The sequence below is a fragment of the Rhinolophus sinicus genome, chromosome 3 (genome assembly GCF_057876585.1).
Source record: "Rhinolophus sinicus isolate RSI-liver-muscle chromosome 3, RSI-T2T, whole genome shotgun sequence".
In the NCBI taxonomy this organism is placed as follows: Eukaryota; Metazoa; Chordata; class Mammalia; order Chiroptera; family Rhinolophidae; genus Rhinolophus; species Rhinolophus sinicus.
Window position 1 is genome coordinate 97,173,471 of NC_142503.1, and position 26,167 is coordinate 97,199,637.

The 26,167-nt window shown below is 45.3% G+C and overlaps 1 protein-coding gene across 7 annotated transcripts in view; it reads left to right on the forward strand.

Annotated features, from left to right (window-relative positions):
* The window catches only part of AUTS2 (activator of transcription and developmental regulator AUTS2), a 1,118,598-nt gene that overhangs the window by 1,020,195 nt on the left and 72,236 nt on the right, over positions 1-26,167 (forward strand). For all 7 annotated transcript variants that reach the window (XM_074328456.2, XM_074328450.2, XM_074328457.2 and 4 more), the window contains one exon: positions 15,833-15,884. In XM_074328456.2, coding sequence (XP_074184557.1) covers positions 15,833-15,884 — 52 coding nt within the window. The remainder of the gene's footprint in view (positions 1-15,832; positions 15,885-26,167) is intronic.

Genomic DNA, 26,167 nt, shown 5'->3' on the forward strand with positions numbered 1-26,167 from the left:
AGCCTGGCTACAATTTTCCTGTTGTACTAACACTTGTAATTAAATCCGTCAGCTCCCTCTAAGATTCTGTATAAATACCAGATGCTCACTAAATTTTTTTTCTCCTGTTGAATATGAAAAGTTGTAACCTCACAGTAGAGGAACTTCAAAGGAGGTGCAAAACTGGGTGAGAGTGAGCCCCTGAAGGTCCATATTTGCACCCCCGTGAATTTCTCGGCCCACCACACTTGGCGCACACGGCCCCTCCCCGTTTCTTGCCTCACTGGTGGATGTTAAGTTAACCTCAGGAGCAGATGGTTCTGAGTGGGGTGCGGGGGACCGGTGAATCCGCAGGCCTAGTGGGGGTGGGGGGGCAGCATGTGAGAGAAGGAGGAAAGGCCATGCCTCTGGCTCCCTGGCAGGCATAACCTGCTTTTCATGTGGTATTGATGTGCCCCCACCAGCTGTCACTTAAGTCACGCAGTTGATCTCCTGGGGCTCAGAGGAGGAAGTTTGGGACTGCTCTGGGCAAATCCACCCTCTCTACTGGGGTGAGAAAACCCGCTTCTAGCACAGGTACTCCTGGGGGGATCAGATATATTTTTGTTGTTGTTCTTCCCTATACAAAGACATGGAACTTTTCCCAGAGGTGATGGTGTCTCAGCAGCAGGCACAGCATCCAGCAAGCATCTTGGGTCACCCAGAACTGAACGTAGTTGCTTAGTCATTACCTGAGCAGAAAGCTGAAAGTGTTCATTGAATCGGGAAAGAAAATGAGCATACCTGCTGTTTACAAGTTGTGGGGAGTGTAGGTTTCTTGTCATTTGTAATGCAAAACCTGGGAAAGGGTGCCCTGCCTCTCCCCCAGCTCAGTGCTGGCAGATTCATTTTGGTTTATTTAGTGTATGTGAATTTACTTAAAAATATTTTTTCTTAAAACTGTTATTAGCAAAGTATTCATATCATATGGGCAACCCCCAACCCTCCTTAGTTATAGACTGTCCCTGGCTTTGCGTTTTCCCCCACTGGTTTTGTAGGGCAGCGTGCCACATAGAGGGTCTATCACGGAAGGTTTTAGGCAAGCCTGGAGGAAGCTCCTGAATGTGTAAGGATGGAGGAGGAAGTGAGGAGAGAAGCATGGAGCCCCTGCCCGCCACCTCAGCTACTTTCTGTTTCTATTTGAAACCAAAATCACAGAAGAGCTGTCAGATGGCAGCTGTGCATTTGGTGGAAATGAGAATTCCAGATTTTATGCTAATTCGGTTTCAGGTTCCTTTGAACCTGCAGTTTCATGAGGCTGTGCTTAAAACAGCAATCTGTTTTAGATAAAAGAAGGGATTACTAACGACTTGTTAGTTTTGCAAACATTCACAGTCTCCAAAAGGAAAGGGGCGATCAGATTTATTCTTTCATTAACATTGTCAAGTTTTCTTCTAAGTTATCAAGGAGAGAAGTTTTCCTTATTTTGGCAAAGATTTTTCTTATTTCTGGATGTTTTGGTTGCCGTGATTGATCTTTAGTTCAGTGGTCTTCGTTCTCTAACTTCAAGGTCCTTGTCATTCCCTTGCAAAGGCAAGAAAGCAAAAAGGTGATGCTCATGGATGTCTCTCTCCCTGGCATGTGTTCACCTGCTTCCTTCTTCTGAATGTTGGAGCTGATCGAGATGGATGTTACCTATCGCTTTGTAACAAGCTACCAATTTAATAGCTTAAACACAACTTATTTGCTCTCACACGTTTTCACTTTGGCCAGGGCTCTGTAGAGACAGTCTCTCTCTGTTCCACACAGCATCCGCTCAGGCAAGCCCCTGGGCTGAAGGAGCCAAGCCAGGATGTAGTAGTTCTCAGGACTGGCAAGTTGTGACTGGCTTTGCCTAGGAACACGCTAGCTCTTTTGTCCCCAGGCCATAAGTGGCCTCCATGCTGGCCTGCTTGGGCTTCCTCACAACATGGTGGCCAGGTTCCAAGAGGAGGGAAGCAGACGTTGCCAGGCCTTCTCAACACCTAAGCTCTGAAATTCCAGAACATCACTTCCACCATGTTCTATTGGTTGAAACAGTTATAGGTCCAGCTCAGGTTCCAGGGTACAGGAGATATGCTCCACCTTCTCATGGAGGAATGACAGGCACATGCAGGATTATTGGAGGCCACATTTAGAGAGTAGCTGCCACAATGGTGGGTGTGGTATTTTAATTAGTAATCAGTTTTGAAGAGAATTTGTATGTGCTCTGTTGTTAGCCTTATTATGGTGGGTTTCTATATTCTGTGAAATGCTAAACTGGTGGCAGTTTGTGGAAAGGACTTTATAGTTTAGTTTATTTTTGAGATAATGCCTTCATTCTCTTCTGTTTTAATTGGCAGAGGTATGGTCATTTATTCATTAACTCATTGATCTGACCACTGTTTATTGGCCATCCATTACCCATAAGGCCGAAGAGTGCTGCACTAGATGTTAAGAGAAATGGTGATGTTGTGTGGGAAGGTTGAAGGCACAGTCCTAGGCCTCGAGTGATTGCATCTTTGCTCCTCAAAGCAGTGCCCTGTTCCCACTAAGGAAACGTATGCTCCTAAAGGAATGACAGTGTCCAGAGGTAAGCCAAGAAACAGGTAATACATGTCAGACATTTTCTTGGATAGATTTTCCTAAGGAAACCTTCAAGATCGGTTGTGTTTAGAGCAGAAGAAGAAATTGCTAGTGTCATTAATTTGCAACAAAGGTCTATAAATGGAGATTCTACAGGAGCAGAGAGTAGTTAGCAGGTCTTTGTAGGCGTGCAGGCTTGTGCTTACTCTGTGTATCAGCAGTATATGATCAGAGCAATTGGCGTGTGTATGTCAGCTGACCATTTGCAAAGTGTGCTCAATTGATTCATACAGCCACAAAGACGGAGGCTATTGTAATGGCCATGTTACAGTTTACCACTCCCTTCTGATAGTATGGAAGGGAGGGACGGGGAGAAAGAACTAAGACCAAAACAAGGGTGAATGCTTTCAGGAAAGCTAAACCAAGGGAATTCTTTGACATTCTAGCTGCCCACCTAGTACCCCAGCAACTGTACGATTCACCAAAACAGTAGAAGCAAATGATTCATTCTTACCCGACAAGAATTTCTGCAAGTAAATATTTGGACCATCAGGATACTCTGTAATGAGGCTAAAATGAAAGTACAAAAGCTTTGTTGGTCCATGTGTACTAGTATAGATGGAGGAGTAGAATTTCCAGTGCCCTCAAGCTTATTAATACTTTCAGGTACCATGTTTCCAGGACAAGATAGCAAACCCTTTGAGGGAAAGTTGTAGGGAAAGAAGTGCTGACAGGCAGTTGGTCACAATTTCTCGTTACTTTTGCACATTACCTTAATATGAATGTCAGTGATCTTTGAAATGATAAAACCTATGAAGGTAAAGTAGTCACATGTCCTCGTAGTATTCGCACAGCTTAAACACCACTTTACAATACTTTGGATCTTGAAACTCCTCGACATTTTAGCTCTCAGAATTTATTTTGACTTAGATCTAGAGCGGAAATATTTCAGCCGTGAGAGTATGTGAAATTCCAGGTTTGGCCGAGGGAGTGCGACATCAAGACTCACCCAGTAGCGTGGACGGTGACACATGGGATAATGAAGAAGATACTGGGTACTGTTAGAACTGGGCTGTCATCCTGACTCCCCACTTCCAAAGGGCGTTCTTGTACCCTCTGTATCAATTGCCTCTTCTGAAATGTGAAGGAGAATAGCAGTTATTCTGTTTACCTCACAGGGTTGATGTAAGAGCAGATGACATAATAATTGTAAACATTTTGGAAAAATATATGTTACTGTAGGCACACACGGTAGCACCCTTATGAAAGGCTGAATCTTAGAACCAGTAAAAGGCATCATGGTGTATAATTTATGGCCCCTGCTCTTTTCCTGGTCTAGGGCTCACTAGTTTGTTGCTTCCTCCCTCCCTTTCATTGGAAGGCACTGAGATGAATGCGAGAATCACACTTGGAGCCTGACCCAGACCAAAAATAGCAACAGTCTTTCCCTGGGACTGACTGAAGCTAGAAATGAGGGCCCTCCAATCAGATACAGAAAAACATTTTCCCTCCGTGCAAAATTTAACTGAAATTATGATACTGTACCTGGTAGGACTTGTTTAATGGCGGAGATGGTTGGGGGCCAAGGAAGGTAATATCTCACTGTTCATAGGAGTCATTCAAGCATGCGCCTGAGGAGGATGTAGGGTGGCTTCCCAGGCCGCCCCCATCCCCTCAGCTGGTGAATATTTTAGGGAGCTCCTTCCGTCCGATGTGGCCACAATGCTTCTCACATGGAGAATTGGAAAGCACGATGAGAGCCCCAGCAGCCCCCATTTCCCACAGCAGCCCTTTCGACAGAGCCACTTAGTGCACCTTAGTTGAAACACAGACAGCTGCACCCTGACCAGTGACAATAGGGGCTGCCCTCCTTGTGGGGCCCCTTTCCCAAGGCTGTAGCTCTTATTTACACAGCCCTGTTTCCTGAGTGGGCCCCAGCCCCACCATCTCCCCCACTCAGTCCTCCTTCCTTCAGCCTTACAGCCCATCCGGCCAGCAGAGATGATGGCAAGACTGCCTTCGTCATGTCACCAGAAAGGGTCTTAAAGGAGTAGGTGCTTGACCGCCTTTGTTTATGAAACTCAGAGGGGTACCGTCAGTCAGTCTTCCCGAAACTGAGAATATCTACTCCCAGATGACTTGTAGCTCATGAAGAACAGGTACCGCTCTAAGTGCTTTACACGTGTTCATTTATTAAGCCCTCACTGTAATAATAGTAGGTGCGGTTATTGCCCTGTTTTATGGATGAGAAAACTGAGGCACAGAGACGTGATACTATCTTTTCACCATTACAAAGTTAGTATGTGGGAGTGGAGGATGAGCCGGGAGTTGGCACCAGCAGTTCTCCTGTCAGTAGTTATGCTTTTAACCACTGGACCAGCTACCTCTCACTTGCCCCCCAGACAGAGAACTGGCTGGCACCACTGTAAAGGCCCTTCCAAGCAGTCATCCTTGTATGAAAAGCACAGCAACAAGTCACATCATAATGCATCATTTTATTTAATGTTTGCAGCAACACTCTGTGAGAGCTAAATTCTATTACTAGCTCCATTTTACAGATGAAGAAAATGAACCTTAGGAAAAACTAAGTAACTACTCAAGAGGAACCAGTGGTCGTGTTGGAGACTGGATTCAAAGACGTGTCCTTCTAACTTCCAGCCCACACTTCGAACCACCAAGCCAAGGGCCAAGAATTATAACAATATCCAGTAAGCCTACTTAAGAATCAGATTCTGGGATGATTTGTACAAAGACCCTACAAGAAATGCCTCGTCAAAAGCATCTTCTTTTCAATTTACCACTTTCCTTTCCTCAATTTATCACCTTCATTGACTTATTTACACATTTTGTTCTGCCCATCCTTTTAGCTCATGCAGATATTTTGTACACATTTTTCGTTTTCATTACCTCTGATCCCTTATCCCACCCCCATTTCTGTGTAGAAATAGTGAGAGGAGCCAAGTACTGGAGTTTTGAGCAGGTCACTAAGGCCGGGGAAGTACCTGTCCTCTGGAGCACGGACTTGGTACCAAATGCAGGTCTCTGGACCCCTAATTACACACACTCATCAGTATTAAGTGGTAGACAGAGGACTAAACAAAGCACAGGTGAAAACCGGGAAGACATGGCCTCATCGTCCTGATCTTCTGTAAAAAGGCAGGTCATTGGCGATATGACCTTATTTTTCATTGCCTCTCTTTCTGGGACTGTCAGATTCTGAATATTAATAACTTAATGTAGGTTTGGAGGTTAAGTAAGAGATATTTTATGGGTTTTTATACTATGTTCCCTTTGTAGTTTAGAGTACACTGTGAAGTTTGGAAGTAAAATTCTTTTTCTTGGCTTCTACTCTTGGAAAATATTTATTTCGCCCTGCGTCTCAATAGTGTGCATCATAAACTAACCCAGTCGGTTTATTTACTTCCCTCTTGTTGCAGCCCGGCGATCAATTGTAGCAACACAGGCATATAATGGTGGAGGCTCTCTCTTTACAACAGTAAGGGTGAGAGCTATTGCAGTCTCCTTTCAGAGTAATAAGTAGTGAACCTTCCACTAAAAAATAAATAAATAAAACAAAACAAACAAACAAAAAAACCTTATTTAGAAGAGGTGGGGAGCACAGAGCAGAGGGGTCTTGGCCACCCAAGGTTGGCTAGCCATGCATCTCTAGAGGATGAAATCACAATCTGTAGTTTAAAAGGAATTGGCTTCCATGGAACAAATCCCTGGGATCCAGGAAGAGTTTTAATCTCCTGGGCTGGACAGCATGGAAGGCATAATGTCAGGTATTAACAGAGGCGGGAAGCCCGACGACCTTCGCAAGCGGGGGAGATTTCCTGGTGAGCAACCTGTCGACTCCAGTTCTCCATGCTAGGTCTCTTGGTGGCCCACGCGGGCAAGGAGCTGCGGGCACCTCAATCCAACTGCAGGTCTCTCTGAGCTTCTCAGCAGCAGCCTTCATTCATCCCTGAGTCTCTATGTGTTTTATCAGTTACCCAGACACTTGTCAGGTGTCCCAGCCTTACTGGCAGGCTGGGAACATCTCAGTCATCTATTCATTCTCTCTCATCAAGCATCTATTGAGATAGGTCTGCTAGTACTGGACTGGGTACATGACAGATGAACATGTGCCAAGATGTGAATTAGATCCCCAAGAAACCAGGTAGGCTCAGAGAGAAGGCACATCACAGGAAACAGGCTGGCATTCCATGCGCACAAATAGATCCATAGTGCTGGACTCCGTCTCCAGGCACATGTGTCTGTTCCTTATAGTGCTGCTAGGGCTGTGGTGTGAATAAGACGCCGAGACCATCCTTATATGGGAGAATGTAAAATCAAATGGAGTGGTGGGCATCCCACACTGAGAAAAGGAACAAAAAACAAAACACGCTTCTGCACCGGTAAGAAGCCATGTTTATAGTCATAGCAAATCTGTAGGCCTTTTTAAACTGGAAATTACCATTTGACATGCCCAGATTACATAATTGCGATGCCCTTGATTTCATGTTTTAAGAAACTGAAGCCCTCACTATTAGGTGGCTGATCACGTCTTAAAGCTTGGTGAACTCACACCCGTTTGCTTGACTCAAGAATGGACTTTAGAATCTGTCTAGAAGCCCCGTGTCACTCCCACCCCCAGCCTTGTTCTGTGACCCAGCTCTCCAGTATCCAGGTGCTGACCCCATCTGGAAGGACTGTTTGCAGTCACGCCTGTGTGAAGGTGGGGCTTTCTAGCACAGATGGTGCAAATCGCTGTCACTGCTTTTGGAGATTGGTGTTGTTTTTCATGTTCACATGGTTATTTTTATTGTCACTGTGGTGGTCTGCTTTGAGAGACTCCAGTGTGAGGTATGGCCATGTACATTGCAGCCATACCAGAATATACTTTTATTTCGTTCTCCACGGCAATCTAAATAAAGTGTCACCTTTAATCATAATAGCCAACACATATCCCACTTGCTAAGTGCCGGTTGCTGTGATTGACAGCAGCCCTATGAGGTGCAAGAACTGTTGTCATCTCATTTTACAGAGGAGGAAAATGAGGCACAGACAGTGAAGAGATTTTCCCAAGGTCTCCTGGCTCACATGACAGGGCCATGATGGCAGCCAGATGGTGGCTCTTAACCTCTGCCCGAAGAAGAGGCAGAAACTTGTATTGTTAAAAACTTGAGGAGCTTTAGAATTCAAAAAGATCAAGCCTCCTGGAGATGTAGAAATAACCCAGGGGGTGACATCTTTCCCAAGGCTAGTTTGAGACAGAACTGTGTTATCACTCTCCTTGTATGGTCTTTTCCAACTACATAATTTAAACTAGAAAAGCTGGAGGAATTTTTTGTAAAGACTTCCTCTTCTTTTAAACCACCCCAAGAATTACCCAGCGCATGTCCTGTTAGGAAGTGCCTAAAGTTCAGTATATTTATGAGGGAGAACACCATGAAATGAAGTGAACTTTTTCTATATAAGATGCTCAACAGAAGACCAGAATTTGTAAGAAATATTTTACCAGGAAATGTTTAGTCTCAGTCTGGTAATTTATGATACAAATTGAATCAAATCTCACATTGAAAGTTTTAAAACTCTGCCATTTTCGATTGATTTAGAAGAACTTCCCTTAGTTTTTAAGCTAGTATATCTTTAGATATATTTTGAGATTTGAGGAAGATGACTCCATGTTTTAATTTAGCATAGTTTTTTGGTTTTGATTTTAGCTAGTTAATCATAAATTTAGCTAAGGTCTTTGGTCGTATGTCAAAAATTGTTTTTATTTTTGAAATAATTGATCTAACACCAAAAAGACCACTGAGTCTATATTCTTGCTATCTGTTCCTTGTTAGGTTCCCCACTTTGTAAGACTTGCTCTCCTTAGATCTGGTTCAGAGACTGAAGGTGACATTAAGAAGCCATCAGTGCTAGTATGTTAAACTTTCTGAATGTTACAAACATGATGGCTGCCAGCCTTTGACTTTGTACTCTTTAGATTAAAAATTCCAATAAAGGAAAGCTGAGTTTCTAAAGGAAAAAACTGTAGTAAATCCTCCTGATTCTTGAAAGTCAGAAATTCAGATCTCAGACCAGGCTACCCAGTCACCCGTTGTGTAAATTATCCTTTTTTTGTCTGTTTTTTTCTGTCTTCCATCTCTGTACTTCTGATGCTGTCCTGTACCTGTTCCCTTCCAATTTTGCTATTGATTCCCTCCCTTCCAGAAAGGAGGGAGAATAGAGCAACTTGGGAACCAATCAGAATAGACTCAGTCAGGTGTCCGATGAGAGGCTGAGAGATGAAGCAGAGTGGCAGTGGTGGGCTGTGACAGGGCGTGGGGCCCAGGTAGGACACAGGGGGACTGAATGTGGACACTGCAGAAGCCACATTCTGTGGATTCTCTAGAGGCTTGGCTATCGGCGTTTCTGCCTTCCTCCCAATTACAGATAATCAAGATACTGGGACACATACAGACCTGTCCCAGGCTTTCATCTGTGGTCTAATTGTTGATAATCAGAGATGACAATCTAATTCAAGGCATGCTAAGTGTGTCAGAAATGCTGCCTGAGAAAAGCACTTCAGAGGGTTAAGTGCTTGTTTTACTTGGTCAACTAAGTTGTCCGTTCTTTTGTATGTCTCAGTTTACCCTGAGAGGGACCTGGCAGGAGCTCTGGCAATTTCTTTCCTGTAATATTGATTTTATTAGAGCAACAAGACAAGAAAACCATCCCATTTTGATTGCTCCAAGAGAAACAACATTTTAATGTCTTTTCTTAAAAATTTAATATTTGCCTTTGAGCTACCCTGTTTCCCTGGAAATAAAACCTAGCCAGACAATCAGCTCTAATGTGTCTTTTGGAGCAAAATTTAATATAAGACCCGGTCTTATTTTACTATAAGATCGGGTCTATATAATATAATATAACATAATATAATATAATATTGGGTCTTATATTAATCTTTGCTCCAAAAGATGCATTAGAACTGATTGTCCGGCTAGGTCTTATTTTCGGGGAAACACGGTATCTGGGTGCTGCAGAAACAGCTTCAGAATGAATGCTCCGTAGCCGAAGGGCCTCAGCTGGGTTTCGTGACGTCTTATAAGCAATTGGAAAATCCAACTCCAAACATAAGCCTTCCGAAGCACCTTTTCTTCTGATCCTCTGGGGATAGGGTTGGAGAAAACAATCTCTCTCTCTACTACCTATTTAAAAAAACAACAGTTGTTTTTAGAAACACCACGAGGTGCTACTAGTTGAGGAGGACATGCGGCAAGAGAGAGAGAAACCCTCTTATTTCCAAAATTAATTGCATTTGGAAGCTAAAGAAAAAGAAGTATGCCATACAGCTAGCACCCCCTTTTTTCCCCCTTGAGACATTTTTCAAGAGTGCCATGAAATCAAACAGTGATGGATGTTCAACTTCAAAGAGGTGAGGAATGGGCATTGTTGCTTTGAACCAGTCTTCATGTCATTGGTATGTGGTGTATGTCTCTCCCAAGCCCGCTCCTTTCCTCTCTTCTCAGCTGCACACCAGGTAACAGTGGCACTGGAAGGGAAATCAGAAGCTGCCAGTTCCCTCTCGCTCCTCCCTGGTGTGCCCACTCTAACCTTCCCAGATGCAATCTAGACCTTGCGTACCCTCTTTCCTTTGTGCTGGAAAAACCACAGCAACTTCCCCTATGTACCATGGAGGGACCCTGATATGCTCCAGGTGTGGAATTAAAACTCTGAAGATTTGCAGAGGGTCTCCTCACCTCCATGAATGGCCTAGTGCCTTTTCAGAGCCTCTGTGGTTGGGATAGTGAATACAGAAGCCAGAAGTCTGCAGAGGGGGTTACCAGGCTGGACAGGAAGGGGGCTGAGTATGCTCTGGCAGGAGTGGGCTGTTCAAGGGAAATACACCAAGGGCCAAGATTGTGGTCATCGAGCGCCCCCAGCTCCCTTCCAGTCCCTACACTAGAGAATACAATGATGACAAATGTTAGGATGATAGTAATTGCTGCCCATGTGGTGAGGCTGTGGCATTGATTTAATCCTTTCCCTACATCTGGTGGATGCCAGGGGAACCAACCGGCTCCACTTTGTCAGTGGATTTGAAGAGTAAGAGGAGGGGAGTTTGTAAATGGCCGGTTCGTGCACTCAATTATCCTTAAGACATAACAAACTGCATTCAGTCTTTGATCATGGTGGAGATGAGGTTAGATTAAGACCTTTTTTTACTAATGCAAGACTCTGACACCCCCACCCCAATCCATTTTCAACAATGTACTTATTATTTTGTATTGAGCACCTACTATGTGCCAGACGTTTTACAGATGCCCAGAGAGCCTGCTCTGTGTAGATGGGGCTGGTCGAGTTGCAATTCAACCCCAGGCTGCAGGCCTAGTGGCCTTTCCCTGCCTCGGCTGAATATTGGAAGCCACAACTGCGGGGAGGGCGCGGAGCGTTGCAGTTGCCGCCACAACTGTCCGCCAAGAAGGCAGCCTGGGGACCTAGGGCCCGAGCTGCGGGGGGAGCGACAGCTGTCGATGTCGCGCCTGGGGACTGAGCCCCCGCGGGGCTGACCCGGCTCGGGGGCCGAGAGGTGGAGCAGCGAGGGGCGGGGCGCGCGGGGCGGGACGGAGGAGGGGCGGTGGCACAAGCGGCTCAGGCTCAGCGCGCCGAGGAAGTCCCGCTCCGAGAGCTGCGAGTGTCTGGAGGTGGCGCGCTCGGCGCGTTCGGGGAGCGAAGTCCGGAGCCAGGGGGCCCGGTGCCGCCGCAAACCCCTCCTGCTAACCGTTCAGCCAGGGCCCTGCGGCGCCGGCGACGGCCGCCGATGGAGTTCACTTGAGCTGTGAGCCCGCGGGAGAGGCAGGCGCCGGCGAGCGGAGCGCGGGCCGGAGCCGAGCCAGCCCCGGGCGCTTCCCGGCTGCCCGCCCGCCAGCCAGTTCCAGCCAGGAGGCGCCGTCGGCCCCGCGCAGCCTGCCCGGCGCCCCGGCCGCTGCAGCGCCCCCCGCGCCGCGCGCCGGCGAGATCGGCCCAAAATAAAGACTCTCGGAGCTTCCTCCTCTGTCGCGGCGGCGGCGGCGGGACCAGGACCAGGCGGCCCGCGGCGCTGCTGGAAAGGCGGGCCCCCGGCAGTCGAGGAGCCTGAGGCAGCCACCGGGGAGAAGCCGCCGCCGCCGCCGCCGCGGTGCGCCCTCCTCCTCCTCCTCCCTCTCCCTCCTCCCTCCCTCCGCACATGGTCTCCTTTGTCCTGTCGCCGCCGCCGCCGCCTAGCTCTTAGCTCCGCGCGCCGCGGCCGCGGCTCGGGCCGCTCCTAGCCGCCTCGCCCGCCCACAGGCCCGCCCGGGACATTCCTCGGGTCCCCGCCGTGCCCCGCACGTCGCAGGAGCGGCCCGGAGGCAGCGGGCGAGCGCGAGCCGGGCGCGATCCTTCTCGCCGCCGCCCGCTTGGCTCGGCCGCGCTTGGATGTGTGCGCGGCGCCGGTTCCCGGCCGCCGCGAAGCTGCCGCTCGCGTACGGATCTGGTTCGTGCATCAGCTTCAGGCTTTCGCAAGGACAGGACGAGAGAGAGACTTGCGGACGGAGCCCAGTCGGAGTTGGGCGTTTTCTCTTCGTGTGTTTGGCTGGTTTTCCCCTGGTCTCTGACGATCCCCCGTCGTGAACCCTGCTAAGGAACCCAACCATGAACTTGGGGCTGACAGGACCGCTTAACCCTTTGCAACCAGGTAATGCAGCCCTGGGGGCACAGCCCCCTCGCTCGCCGTCCGCGGTCAGAAGAGAGGCGGCCGGGTCGGGGGTCTTTTGTTGGGGCGGCCCGGCCGGCGGGCAGGGGTGGCCAGGGCGGGCTCCTCCAGTCCCGCGCGCCTGAGCCCCCCTTCGCCACCCCCTTCCCTTCTGGCCTCTCTCCCTCTCCCCCTCCGCGGCCCTGGCGCCCGCCTTTGTACTTTCCTCCCTGGGCCGCAGTTCGGGCGGCAGGAGCTGCGCGGTCGGGACCGGGGGCCCGAGCGGCCCAGGCGCTTCCCGGCTCAGGGGCTCCTCCTGACCCGGGGCCCGGCTTGGGCCTGCGCCGCTGGGACCGGAGACCTTGGCCCGGCGCTGGCTGCGCGGTCTTGGGGTAGCCCTTCCCGGCTCCGAGGTGTCGGGATCCTGGCCCGCACGCGGTGCCAAGGGAAGAGAAAGGAGATCTGGGCTCGGGATCCGCGGCAGTTGGAGAAAAAAACTCGGGCTTAAGTTTCGAGGAGGTTTGTCATTTCTTGTTGGAAAGACCCTCTTCGCGCGGGTGCGGAGGGCCGTCGCCCGCGTCCGCCACGGAAGGGAATTAAAGTCGACCCCGAACGAAAGCGGCCGCGTCCCACCCGCGTCTGCACGGAAGGCTTTTTATTCGTGTCCCTCATTTTCCGTGTTCCTTCCTCCAATCTGCTTGACGTAACTTTTCTTTCAACACCAACTACGGCGTCTAGTAATTTTTTAGTATTTAAAAACAAATCAGCGCTCCCCGCACAAATAAAAAGCAACCAAAAGAGAGCTTTGATTTTTTTAAATCAGGTTTTTACTTCATGCTCTCACCTTCCAGAACCGAATGAAATGAAATGGCGAGCAAAATCTAACGGTCTTTAGTGTGTGTAAAGGTACCCCCGCGTTAAAAACGAGAGAAGGAAAAGCGCCGCTCGTCTGCCAACTCTCGGCTCGCCACGTCTCCATTTGTCGTTCCTGATTTAAAAAAAAAGAAAGAAAGAAAGAAAGAAATCAGCTAGGAAAATGGTCCAGGTAATATAAGGAATAACAGACATTTTTCAAAAAACAATGAAAAAGAAAAGGTCCCAAAGATTAAAACCCAATGAGCCGAAGAATTTACACAAACGCTTTAAAAATGGAAGTAGAATTTGGAAAGTTCATGGAGGAAAAGCAATTTTCTTGTAGTTTCCACTTAAGACTTTGGCTAAGAAGCCCTTTTCTGACTTTCAGGGCAGCGGTCCGCCACAGTTTTAACCACCTGGGTGGGAGAGAAGGGATCCAGAATCATTTTATGATTAGTCAAAGCCCCATTGCAATCATTTTCTTTTGGGTGTTTTTATGTGGCGGCCTTGTTGCGACACCCCCTTCCCCCTTGCAAGAGGCGTGATTTCAGGCTTTGTGACATGTATCACAAAATCAAAGGGCTCAGAAAGCTTTTATTAGAAGGTGTACTCCTAAGCTTCTCTGAAGATCCTGTCAGACTTATTTCTGTAATAACTTAACTGGTTGGCAACATAATAATCACATCCTGTAAGTTTGCTTCAGACATAAGGAATGCCGTAGTTACCTACTTGAGAACATAGCATGCAGCCCAGTGAAGCTGACAAAGGTGGCAACCCCAAGGAGGGTGTGAAAGACAACCAAAGGGCCTGTTCACCTTCACCCAGAGCTTGTGTCCTATTCAATCTCTCTCATACACACACACACACACACACACACAAAGTGCAAATAAAAACTCATTCAGGAACCATTTCCTTCTTCGTGCTTTTTGTATTTAGGGTTCAGTCATTTTTTTTATTTCTTTGAGCCAGTTAGACTTATTTTAATAAGTAACTCCAAAATCTGCAAGGGTTATTTCAGTTTGGTAAAATGATTTACAGACTTTTTTTTTTAAAAGATCAACTGGAGTGTATTTTTTTAAGCCATTAATTTAGCATAGCCATTCCAATTAGATCTAATAGACACTTTTTCATTGAAAAATGGTGAAATACTCTTATCTCTTAAGTTTTTACGGGGGAAACTCACATTCCTAGAAATCTCAGTGTTATAATTTAACAACACTATTCCCATAATTTTTGCTTTTATAACTCAATCTTCTTGATCTGCTTAATGCATAGTTTATTCCCCCACTATGCAACAGTCTTTTAGCAGTTTGTTTTTATTAAAAGCTACTATAATAATTTTATTTAATTATGTTTAAGATGTCGGGAATGCCCTTCGCGTATTTTTTATTATTCCTGCAAAATGAGGAAAAATCCATGTAGGATTTATTTTAAACTGTTTATGTATGAATGTATGCAGTTCACTTGTTTTGTACATGTATTCATTTTTTTCTTGATCTGTTTGTTAATCTTCTGAACCACCCCTACAGTTGGAAAATTAGAATGAGAATAAAGGGAAAAGTAATCATAAAAATATTTTATGTCTTCCTATATCACTTGCTTTGAGAACTAGAACATGGTCCCCAGATGTACACAGGCATATCTCATCTTCATCAACATAACATGGAAAGACTAAATTGAATATCTTCTTTGTTTCCAAAAGCCAGCCTGAGTCAAAATACTTCAGACTACCCCCTTCCTCTATTTCCTACATTTCTTTCTTTTTCATTTATTCAACATTCAATGCTTTGCTTTGTCAAGCATGCACCTTTATAAAAGTGAAAGATAAGTGATTTCTTACAAGGGTTTATTAGCAAAACAGCATAAATATAATATAGCCATTATAAATTTAAATGTAGATACATCTTCAAAATTAAGTAAGGATACTTAACTTTTAATTCTTTAATTTTTCAAGTTCTAGTAATATTCAGTGCTTCTGAAACATTACAGCATTTTCCTCCAAACCGACTTCATGTTTATTTTCCAGAACATTAGTGTATAATTTAAATTGGCTTTACTCTTGCTGTTTAAGCAGGCTTATTTCATTTCCCTCAAGCCACTGTAATAATTAGCAGACATGATCTCTAGAAAATGGAAAGGAAATTATGCTGATGGCATGTAGAGTGTCAGGTTTGGGGGCAGGTTGGCTTGCTTAGGTTTCAACACCAAGGTCATCCTGGTTACTATAGGAATAGGGATCTTGGGATCATCAGATGAACATTTAAAAATTAATTTCTGCGAGTGCTAGTCGACAGTTTTCAGTGAGGAAAAGCTTAGCATTAAATAATAGGCATTTGTGGTTTATGAAAGAAAATTGAAGAATAGGCATGTCTGCAAATATATAAAAAGTACCATTTCCAAAATAATCTGTCAACAATATTGCAAAATCATTATGTGAATGAGTTTAATTGCTTTGTGTATCATCTCAGAAATATGTTTTGCACAGATAATATGTCTAATAAGTACACGTTTTTAAAATCAGATTTCCCCCCCCCTGGCAAATAGCTGCACTGCAGGTCTCTCTCATACAGTCACCTAGCGCCACCTTATGGGGCTGGGGGGAAATTTCTGCTTTCCCTGTTAGGCTTTTCTAAAGTGCAGTAAATTGATTTAAAATAATAGTAATGATGATGGTGACGACAATATTAATGACAGTAATAACACTTCCCCCCCTTTCTTGTTTTCCAGGCATCAGATGCCAGCTCTGAAAAACTCTTCAATACTGTTATTATAAACAAAGGTAAGAGTCTTTAATTATGAGCAATGGCTTCCATATTTTTATGTGTGTTTCATTGTCGCTGCCTAGGAAGAAAAAAATTAAAAAACAGTGCTCTTTCTTTTTTTTTCATTCTGGAACTACTGTTCATATTTGTATTTTTGCTTCTTATGACTCTGTATTTTGTGATTCACTGAAAGCAGTTTAGTTTAAAAGAATACATTGAATCCTTATTTAAATTTATTTGACTAAGAAATCATTACTATCTATGTGACTTTAATTTAATGTAGGACGTGGTAATGGAGAAAGTAGTTCTCGAAGAGCCTTAACTTCATTGTTACTTATCAACTACCCAGCAGTCGGAGAACTATAAATAGCCAGTTTGTCCTGCGGACTCTAATAACCGGTGGATGTGTAGTAGTCACAACATTATGGTCAGAAGTCAAGCCTTACTCTGCTGTGGGCTTTCTGTAAAGTAAATAAATGAACAAGAGGGCAAAATTTAAATATGTGCTATCCCATTAATTTCTTCCCAACTGTAATACAGAGTAAGAGAGACTAATGATAAAGGAATACGTTTAAGGGAAAACTTATCTTAAATCATTGCCAATAGGTTTCTGGGCAGTTTTCATTTGTAGCAGTATTGTTGGAAATAATGAAATTAAAGGAAGAAGTGTCTAATCACGGGCTTTGCAAAGGTGTCTGATTCGAAAGGTATAAATTATATGAACTATTTGATCTTTTCCTCTCCACTGTGGAACCTGATTTAGGTGCTTGTGTGATAATTGCTAGATGAAGAAGATGTGCTTTCTGTGCTCGTCTCATTCTGTTACATGGAAGAGTTGGGCCCTCATAAAGTTTTTGAAATCTGAAACCACTTCAGCATTCTGTAGCTAGCATTTTTGCTACCTGGTTAGTAAGACACATTTCCAAGTGCAGTTATTTGGAGCTGCGAGATTCTTTTAGAATTGGAACCAACTGCAATTTTAAGTAGTACATTATGTTTAAAGTTCCCTTGAGGTGTATATGCTTATGTGATTGCTGTTATTCCCAGAATTATTGTCATTGAATTTTATCTTTGTTAGTGCATAATGGAGTCCTCCAGTTTTATATTTCATCATATTTTTGATAAACTGTATATTTTTGAAAGTTTGTATAAATTTGTTAACCATAACGCTAAACGCCCAATGAAAGAAACTATGTGCAGTTCAAAGCATACAGTGCTCATGTGTAAAAAATGCATAATTGTTTATTGGTCATTTTGATGAGGGAGAGGATTGATTGGTAGACAGTGGTGTATCCATGTGAAAAGGGGAGGAGGAGGAGACTGAGATAGGCCAGGTGGCCAAAAGGAGGTCTTCTGTGTTTCAGTGACAGCCCACTCCAGCCCCTCCCAGGCCCTGCAGCCCCGTGTGACTGTGTCTTTCTTTGGCCAGTTTGCTCTAAAGCTGTGGAATGTGTTTGCCCTCTCTGGGATCAGCCTGGAATGAGAGTTGGCTCTGGGACCTGCATTCAGGCGGCCGCTGCCCTCACCAGGCTGAAAGGCTCTCTTCAGGAGGGATGAAGAGTGATTGATGAGGAGAAGCGCCCTCTGCCTCTTTCCTCCTGCTTTGCCCCCTGCTTTCCGTTTTCCAATCAAATGTTTCCCACATTCTTATTTGTGTTTACTTACAGAGTGTGATTTGTGGCATCTATTTGGTTGTGAATAGTCACCCCCTGACGGGGTGCCTTTCTTCTAAGCTGCTTTTCTGGGGGTGATTTAGTTGCCTTGAAAGGATTAAGGTTTCTTTGTGTACACGAAAATCAACATAGGCATTTTCTAAGCCTTGCTTGGGAAACCATACACAAATAAGCATTTTAGTTGATGGCACATTATTCTTTGCCCCTTATTTCCATCAAAATGGCCTTTCTTTTCTCCTCCAGAGTTTCCCCTTAATGCCTTATGCTAATTCCTGTTGGTAACATAAATGACAAACATAAATGACAAGCGAAGGAATCAATGCAAATCCAGGTGCTGCCCACTAGACTGACTGGTGTCCAACACCCGCCCTCCTCCCCTGAGAGAAGGAGATTAAGGGGGGCAGGGAAGGGGGCAACGCATGGGGACAGTTTTGTTAAGGGGATTAGTATTCAAACTGCTAAACATCAGGAAAACAACTTCAAAAAGAGATTCATTGTGTAGTGATAATGTCAGTAATTGCTTCAGGACAGGTGCAGAGAGCCTCCAGGCGTGCTTTTGGTTTTAGGTCTTTTTTCACTCCTGGTCGTGGAGGTGTTTACTGGATGGATGGTTGACAAGGCCTTCAAGGAATTGTCAGCTTCATGCACATCAAGTTCAAGTTCTCCTGCAAAGCAGCCTGCCTGCCTGCAAGTCAGGTCTCCCGTCTCTGTCCAGTATTCTTAGCCAAGAGCAATAAAAAGCGTTGTAAGAAAGGGCACATTTACACCAGGTAACAAACACTACTGGGAAAATCTTCAAAGCCTCAGTTTATTGAACAGTCTAACAAGCGTGCAGGGAAGCTGACACGTGTATTTCTCCACCTCCAGATGTTTAAAGCTACATGTCACCTCTCCTGCCCAGGGGTTCCACAGTGCTTGGGCCTTAGAGAAGCCTGACTTTAAGCTGCTGGTGAGATTATGCTGCTGAGCCCAGCGGCAGGCAGATTTGGGCCATAAAATTTCACTGTGGGAGGGCAGTGCTAATCTCACAAACTGATTGTGTTGGGGGCTGGGGGGCACAGCTTTGATGCTGGGGCTGAAGCCCCTGGCTGAAGCAGCAGGGCCATGGCTCAGTCCCAGCAACCTGCTTGTGAGCTTGAACAAGTCCTTTAGCCTCTGTAGGGCAGAATTTTGAATCCTAGCCAAACCTCATCCTGGGCCACCGTCTCTGGTGGGATATTTTATGACAGTTACTTGGGAAGTGAGGAGGGGCTGACACAGCAGGTCTGATGAATATGTCTCATATCACTTCTGCCCACTGATTGTATTTTGACTTTCTCTGTGTTGGAGAGCCCATCCAATTTAATAGAGAACTAGTAAGAAAGTTTCTTGGGTTTAGGTGTTCCGAATCATTACTTTCTTCTGATGCCTTTCATTTCCCACTTTAAAACCAATTTATCAAGCAAAGCGTGCTTGCATGTACCCATGACATGCCCGGTGAGTACTGAGCATGTCAAAAGAGGTGGAAAGATGAGTCTGTAAATTGCAGGCTTAGGGTTGTAGACGTTACAAACTAGTTTAAGTTTAATCAAGGTCATGGTTGCCTTATTTAATCTTTATGTGTTTAAATGTTTACAGGATGTTCATATGAATTTTATGAATCCTTCTGTCTTTGTAACTCAACCATCTGCCCAAGAAAAAATTAATTTTCCCAGTGAGACAGAGGAAGACTTACTTCTTGTGCATGTTTAGTTGGTTGACTGCTGTAGGAACAACAGGACTAAATTCTGAAGGATTTACCCTTAAGGGAACTCTCCAGTCAAGTCAGTATGTGCAGCCAGTGTGGATTACCCTTTCTTACATACTGTAGGACCTACTTCTTGGCGGTTTTGCCACTTTGATATATAGACAGAAATGCAGAAAATGACCATCCTGCCAAGAAAGTAGTCTCTTTTAAACTCTGGTATTGTTTCATGGCAGAGCTGCTTGAGGAGGAAAGGAAAGAAGGGAAGCCCTGTCTGGGAGGAGGGAGAAGAGCAGTCATGTGTTCTGTGGAGTCCGCTATTTACCTGCCAGCCCAGTGTGGGCCCATGGTCTAGGATAAGGGAAGAGAAAAGGCCCAAGTCACTGCCCCTTCTTGCCACAGAGCCCTCTTCTAGGATCTCCCCTGCCACCAAGGCAAGTTGTAGGTGATAGGTGGCCAAGAAGTGTATTTCATATTTCACCCCATGACTTTATCACCCCTTCTTTTGCCCTCACCTCTAGCTTTGGGCCCTCCTGGGGAAAGGTCCCCTGAGCCCACTGTTAGAGAGCTGAACCTAGCTGAGTGGGCATCTGAAGTGCTGGGGTAGGGAAGGACCCAGGAGGGGATGAAGCCCCTGGTTGCTCTCCTGCTGTGAGCGCCCAGTGTCTACAGAAATGTGAACAGCAGAGGCGCAGCCATCACCCTCCTGGGTGGGACTCCCGCTTCCCTTCCCTCCCACACACGCACATACAGCTCAGCCATGGGAATTCTGGTGGACACTTGGGCACCACGATGAGTACTAGAGGGACCCTGGGGCCGCCCAGAGTTCTCTGACCAGGACGGTTTGTCCTTTTCTGGGTCCTACCAGGCCTGCTGGTGGATACACCTGGCCTCTTCTTGGGTCCTTTGGTACAATGGTTTCCTTGGGACACACATGCACTCAGAGCCTTTAAGTTAGTAGGGCCTTTCAGTATTTTCGACAGTATGGTTTTATCAGCAGCGTGGAAAGGACAACTAGCTAAAAAATTGCTTGCGATTTGAGGAAATGAGGTGAGAGAAAAGTTACCAGAGATACTGCTTGGGGTGATGAGGTTCAGTATCGGAGTACTTAATCAGTTCTTCAGTGGAGATGATCTCACCTCGTTCATTAGGTCAGACTTGAAGGGGCAATTCCTTGGTTTGGTGACCAAAAAGCTAAGTTATATTACTACCAAGGCCACCATTGAAGAAAAACCCCTCCGCTCAAATAATTCTGTGCGTTTTATGTAAGTGAAAATAATGCAGTTGTTGACTGTGAGGTGGCTTTCTTTAATTTTTTTTTTTTCAGAGTTTAAAATTATAATGAGCACATGGAGACCATTTTACATTTCCTTGTGGTGTCTTGGGTTTAGTTGGAAGGGGGACATGACACAAAGCACATGTGCACAAGAGTAAATAAATAAACAGCCAATTTCAACCTCTGTCAATTAGTTGCAATTTTGTAATGTCTTAAAACCTAGATAAGGGAAAGCTGTTGTGGAACTTTTTAATTCTCTTTCTCCTGATCTTTTTTTGTACTGGTTCAGAGCGTTCTCTGGGATCTTTAGGAGATAGAAATGTCTGAAGTGTGGAGAATTAAATACTATTGAAGGGTAATTGCTGCTTGATAGGAGACAAAAGAGTTCTGAGTGGTTCAGTCCCTCCTCCTCCGCTACCCTGCAAATAGCATGCAATCAGTTCCTTTTGTTGTGGAAATGGACCTTCCTATAGACCCCAGGCTCTTACAGACAGAACTTGTATAGAATTACTCCTTGAGACTCCTTGGAAACATGCCTTGTACTGTTAGTGCGAAACCACCAGAAAAGGTCTAGACCAGGGATGTCCAAACTTTTTTCAACGTTTTTCACCAAGGGCCACATGCGGTAAAATACACAAACCGCCGGGCCACTCACTCGAGGTGAAGTACGTATTGTCTCACCTGGTTTATTTAAGTAAACTAAATATATTTTTGGAATTTGCTGCGGGCCAATTAAAATGGATTGTGGGCCGCAGTTGGCCCGCGGGCCGCAGTTTGGACACCCCCGGTCTAAAGGTATTTCATGGTGTGAACAAGTGTTCCTGCTGGGTTTTTTACCAGCTGCTACCTGGTCTTTCCCTGACGTAGGGATGAGTGTGAGGAGGAGTCCTGGGTAAATACTGGGTCCCATCACTGGAGTTTTAGTGAGGAGGGTGGAAGATACTCTGAACATTCAAATCAATCTGGGTGGTGTCTTTGGAATAGAACCTTTACCGTGATGTCACTTTTCCACGTAGACCGTAGGCCAGATCCTGTGTACCCCTGTGAGCTGGAGCAAACTACAGTGTAAGAGAATCCTTTCTTTTAGTCAGATAAATATTCTTTTGTTGACATTTGAGCTTACTACGTAATAAAGCTCTTCGCTTACTTTATTGGATGATTGCTGCTGTTCTCTGATACTTGGCAATAGTAGCAAAAAAGCTGGAATGTTGACCAGCCTCTCTTTTCAGTCCATTCATGTTCAGGGTTTTTTGTTTAGCCAGTGACGTGATATTTGGTTGTCTCAGAAAGTCATACACGCTCATAGGAGACAGTTGGCATGAACACAACACCCAGTCAGTTCTGGAGTCTTTAATGGGGGCCATTAAAGGACAAAGAGCCTCCTCACTGGTGACACTTTCTATCCCAGGCTTGGAGTTTCCCTGCATGGAGGAAGCCTGTGACTATCCCATGGCCTCTGGATTATTTCTAGTTTCTGACAACTGCAGAAAAATGTTGTTTTCTCTGAAAATGTATGTTTATTTAACTAGGTTTCTTTTTGCTTCACAATCTGGATTCCATTCAGTCAGTTACCACTCCAATTAACTAACAATTATTTAACATTAACAGTAATTACAGACGCCAGTTAAGCGCCTACAGATGTCAACTGTTAGCTTTGTACCTAATCACTCAATGAAATGGAGAAAGTTCAACAAACATCAATTAGCCAAGCAATTAGTATGAGTTAGGAAAGAGCATGTTATCATGTGTGAGCTGATTCAATTTATTTTATTTTGGCAGTAAAACACACACAGGCAGGCGGCAATAAGTTCCTCAGATAAGATAAAATTCCATTGTTTTGCAGCTTACAAAAGAATTCTCTCCTTTCCTATGCACAAGTCAAATATACTCTTGCCTGGAATTTATTTAACAAGCAAAATTTGTCTCAATTACTCTGAAAGCCCAGCAATGCTCAGTCTCAGGAAGCAACTTCGGTGACTTATGAATGCACTGAAGATACTGTGTAAGGAAATGTCAGGACATTTCAGCAGAGAAATGATTGATTCCCACACAAATAATCTCCTCTGTGCATTTTGGATTTTTACTGGTTTATTCCTGAACCTATGGGGGTCGAGCAAGTACAACAGAGACTGTCTTAATTTCATGGTGCCTGAGCTATTGCTCAGCTGTTTTGATTTTGCCTGGAGCAACCATCAGTGTTTCACCACTTCCCCGGTCTATGCCTTGAAAAAGGAAAAATGGTTGTCTAGTAAGGACCCACTTTGTGAATTCACCAAAGAGATTCTGGGCCTGAGTTCAGAGGTTCTGCAGCCCTCCCCCATGCCCCACCCCCATTCCACAAGCTTGACTTCCATCCATGGCTGAGCTGCCTGGACTTACTGGAAGAGTGCATTCTAAGGCTTGATTATGCAAGGAGGCCCATATATTGGTATGTGGAAGTTCATTTTACGTCCAAGTGGCAAGCTGGCCATGAGTGGCCATTCCTCTGGTTCCCCTCCTGGAAATGATTTCTCACCAGCTCCTGAAGCCTGTGGGTAGGAGTGGAGAGCCACTCCTTTGTGGGGTGCGCCATCAGTTCACTGTGGGGTTGTGTGCAGAATGCTCCATCTGAGCAAGCCTCTCAGCATTAGTTGAATCCACGAGTTGAAAAATAAATATTAACTATTCTGCCACTGGTATAACTTAGGTGAAGAGTCAGCATGCCCCGCATGCTTTTCCCCTGTAAACCTCTTACTAGTACTCGGCGGTACAACAAACAGTGGGCTGTCACAGCTGCTTTCTGAGAAGTGCCTTTGCCCTTCTGTCCGTCCATCCGTCCGTCCACTTGTGCACATCAGGCTGCAGAGCCTCAACGACAACACCGGCCTCATATTAAGTGTCAGCCATGGAACAGCCGCAGGTCTCCTCGTCCTTATTCTGGGGCCCAGGCAGAAGGAGCGGCCCCCTTCCTGGTAGTTGTCTTGGTGGAGGGAAAAGTACAGTCAGAACCCTAGAATGCTCCTTAAGGTTTCAGCTTGGATGTGGTCGGTGGCATTTCCGACCATCATTGGCCAGAACGAATCCCTAAGGCTTTTCCCACCACCCCTCATGAGGTGTCTTGTGTTCCTGGAGGTTGGGAGGAAGTTTTCCTTAATGATGGAGGCTCTCGCCAGGACTTCTGGCATCCCAGGAGCCCCATCCCAGGGGCACCCCCAGTCGTCATGGTTACTGCATCGCGCCAGGGCTCAGCCGTAGGTATCTGGTTCCCTCACCTTCTAATAACAGGATATTTCTCCAAATTTCTACTCTCCGTGCCCATTCCTGTGCCCATAAGTGGACGGATCTTTAATTTTCAGTCAGATTTGATTAGAAGTGACTTAGGGTTTTCAAGCAGGAGCATTTCCTTAACAACCAATGGCATAAGCATGAGGCCCAGTCCTGTGCTGAGGCGGGAGGGGGCCTGTTAACAAGGACTAGTGTTCTGTGGGCGCTCAAATCCTCTCTGACCCTCGTAAAGCTTGTCTTATAAAGGAAGAGGTTGAGAGCACATCATTGCTTTTCTAAGAGTCCTTTTGAAGAGGCAACTGTCTCAAGTGTGCCTGTTAATAGACTGATGTGGGAGGCGGTTATATTCGGATGCCTTTAAAAGCCACTTGGAAAACATTTCCCCCCTCTTATCTATCACCTTTCACATCTCTCAGCAGAGTAACACTAAAACCTAATTTTAGCCAAGATTACATCATTTTCTCATTATCTGTTTATAGCCGGGAAAGCCTTTTCCATAGTAAAGCTCTTCTCCCTGAAAGCCCAGCTATGTAATTCTTCTTGTTTTGTATCATTTTTCTTGACGTTTCAAGTATGGTCTGTCTTCTGCTGGACTTGTTGGGTTGATCTTTTAAGTCTTCTTCATCCATAAACTTTACCCATAAGCTTTGGTTTAGCAAGGACTCTTCTTCTGAAATCAGATTTGTCATCTGCTAAGTAAATGATGTCAATGTCTGTTCCATTCATTCCTTCAATTGGCTTGAAGTGGAAGCCATACTGAAATTATTCTTTCATTCAACAAATATTAAGCACTGAGCAACAGGCTCAGGAGATAACAACAGTGAACAGATCATATTAAAAATATGACCCAAAAAGTAAGGATTTAAACATATTTTTAAATTTGGAAAGCGACTTTTGAAATGGTGTGATGGGAAAGAAGCCACTTACTAACTTTTTTTTAAGTGGCCATAAGAGTTTGTCAGGAGGAAACACTGATCTGAGGTGAAACCCGTATGGGTCCTCAGTGGACTGCAGGTGTCACCCTTTCAGGGGCCACTGTCTACCAGCTTGTGCACACTGTCAGACCAAAACCTACCACTTTGAGTTTTCCATGTTAAAAACTGATGCTTTTGTTAAGTTGGTTAAACTAATGAAAAGGTATGGAGGAGTGCTGTCAAGTTCTGTGTGTCACCTATCAATGGCGCCTCTTTTTTTTTTCATGTTTCCTCAGTTAGATTCTGTTCCTTCCATTTGTGCCCGGTTGGCATACTACAAGGAGGAGAGGGGTGTATTACAGTAAACACTGCTTTTAGTAACAGAAGGTCGGGCTCCAGCTGAGCTGAGCGACTGGTCACCACGAGCACATCACTCCATGGGACGTGTTTTTCTCATTGGTAATGTGAGAAGGTTGAATGGACTCCAAGATCCACCAAGGTCTAAAGGCCAAAGTTTGCTTTTGAATGTTCTAGGTCCTTTTCAAGCCTGAAGCTTGCACAGAGGGCATCCATTTTCCCAGATAGCTGTGAATGAGACTGTGAACACTGCATTTGAAAAGAGTGGTGCCTCGTAGCCAATGCTCTGACTTCAGTCCTGAACTTGTAAGCAAGCATAGGGCTGTCTAAACCTCTCTCTTCAGGAGATTCCATCTCTGTAAGAAAGATCTTAGAGGTAAGAGGGGGCTGAGTCTCAGGGGTGGGGGAAGAGGGGAGAGAGTGAGGTCTACTGTTTGATTACCAGCTGTTTGGTATTAGCCTCCGGAATTAGAATAACCATGTAGAGTCCCCCTTGTCTGCTGGTCTGCATTTTCCGTGGTGTTAAAAGAGTTGTTTTATCTGCTTGCTAATTGTTTATAAAACCCCACTGTAGAAAGAACTTAGGTGCCAGGTTCCTTTGTACTTGACCTAAGTGGACTGACTGACCATTTCCTGGGCAGGGATTGCTGCAGGTTAGATGAGGATGGGACCGGCCCTGCTTTAGAGCTCGCTGCCAGGTGGCTTCTTTTTCACATTGGTAAAATGAGTCTTGGATGGACCATTCTCGATAATGTAGGGAATGTCACCACCTCGCCACCTGTCTTTAGCTGTCAGTACACTCTCGTACACTGCGCAGTTCATCAGAGCCCTGCTTCTTCCAAAGGTAAACTAGGCCTGCTGGGCTGCATCCGTCTCACCTCCTCACGTTCTTTTGCCAGGAGTGATGATAGTATCGGCTTCATTCTCTCAGCCCCACACTTGCTGTTTGCTGAGTTTTAGCTTTACTCAAAGCCCTGTCATATCTATTGTGGAAGGGTTTGTTTTAGAGTAAAGAACGAGAAGTAATATTTTGGGTGTCTTGGCATTCCCCAAGAGGTAGCACAAATGAAAACTGTGAATGGATTTAAGAAGG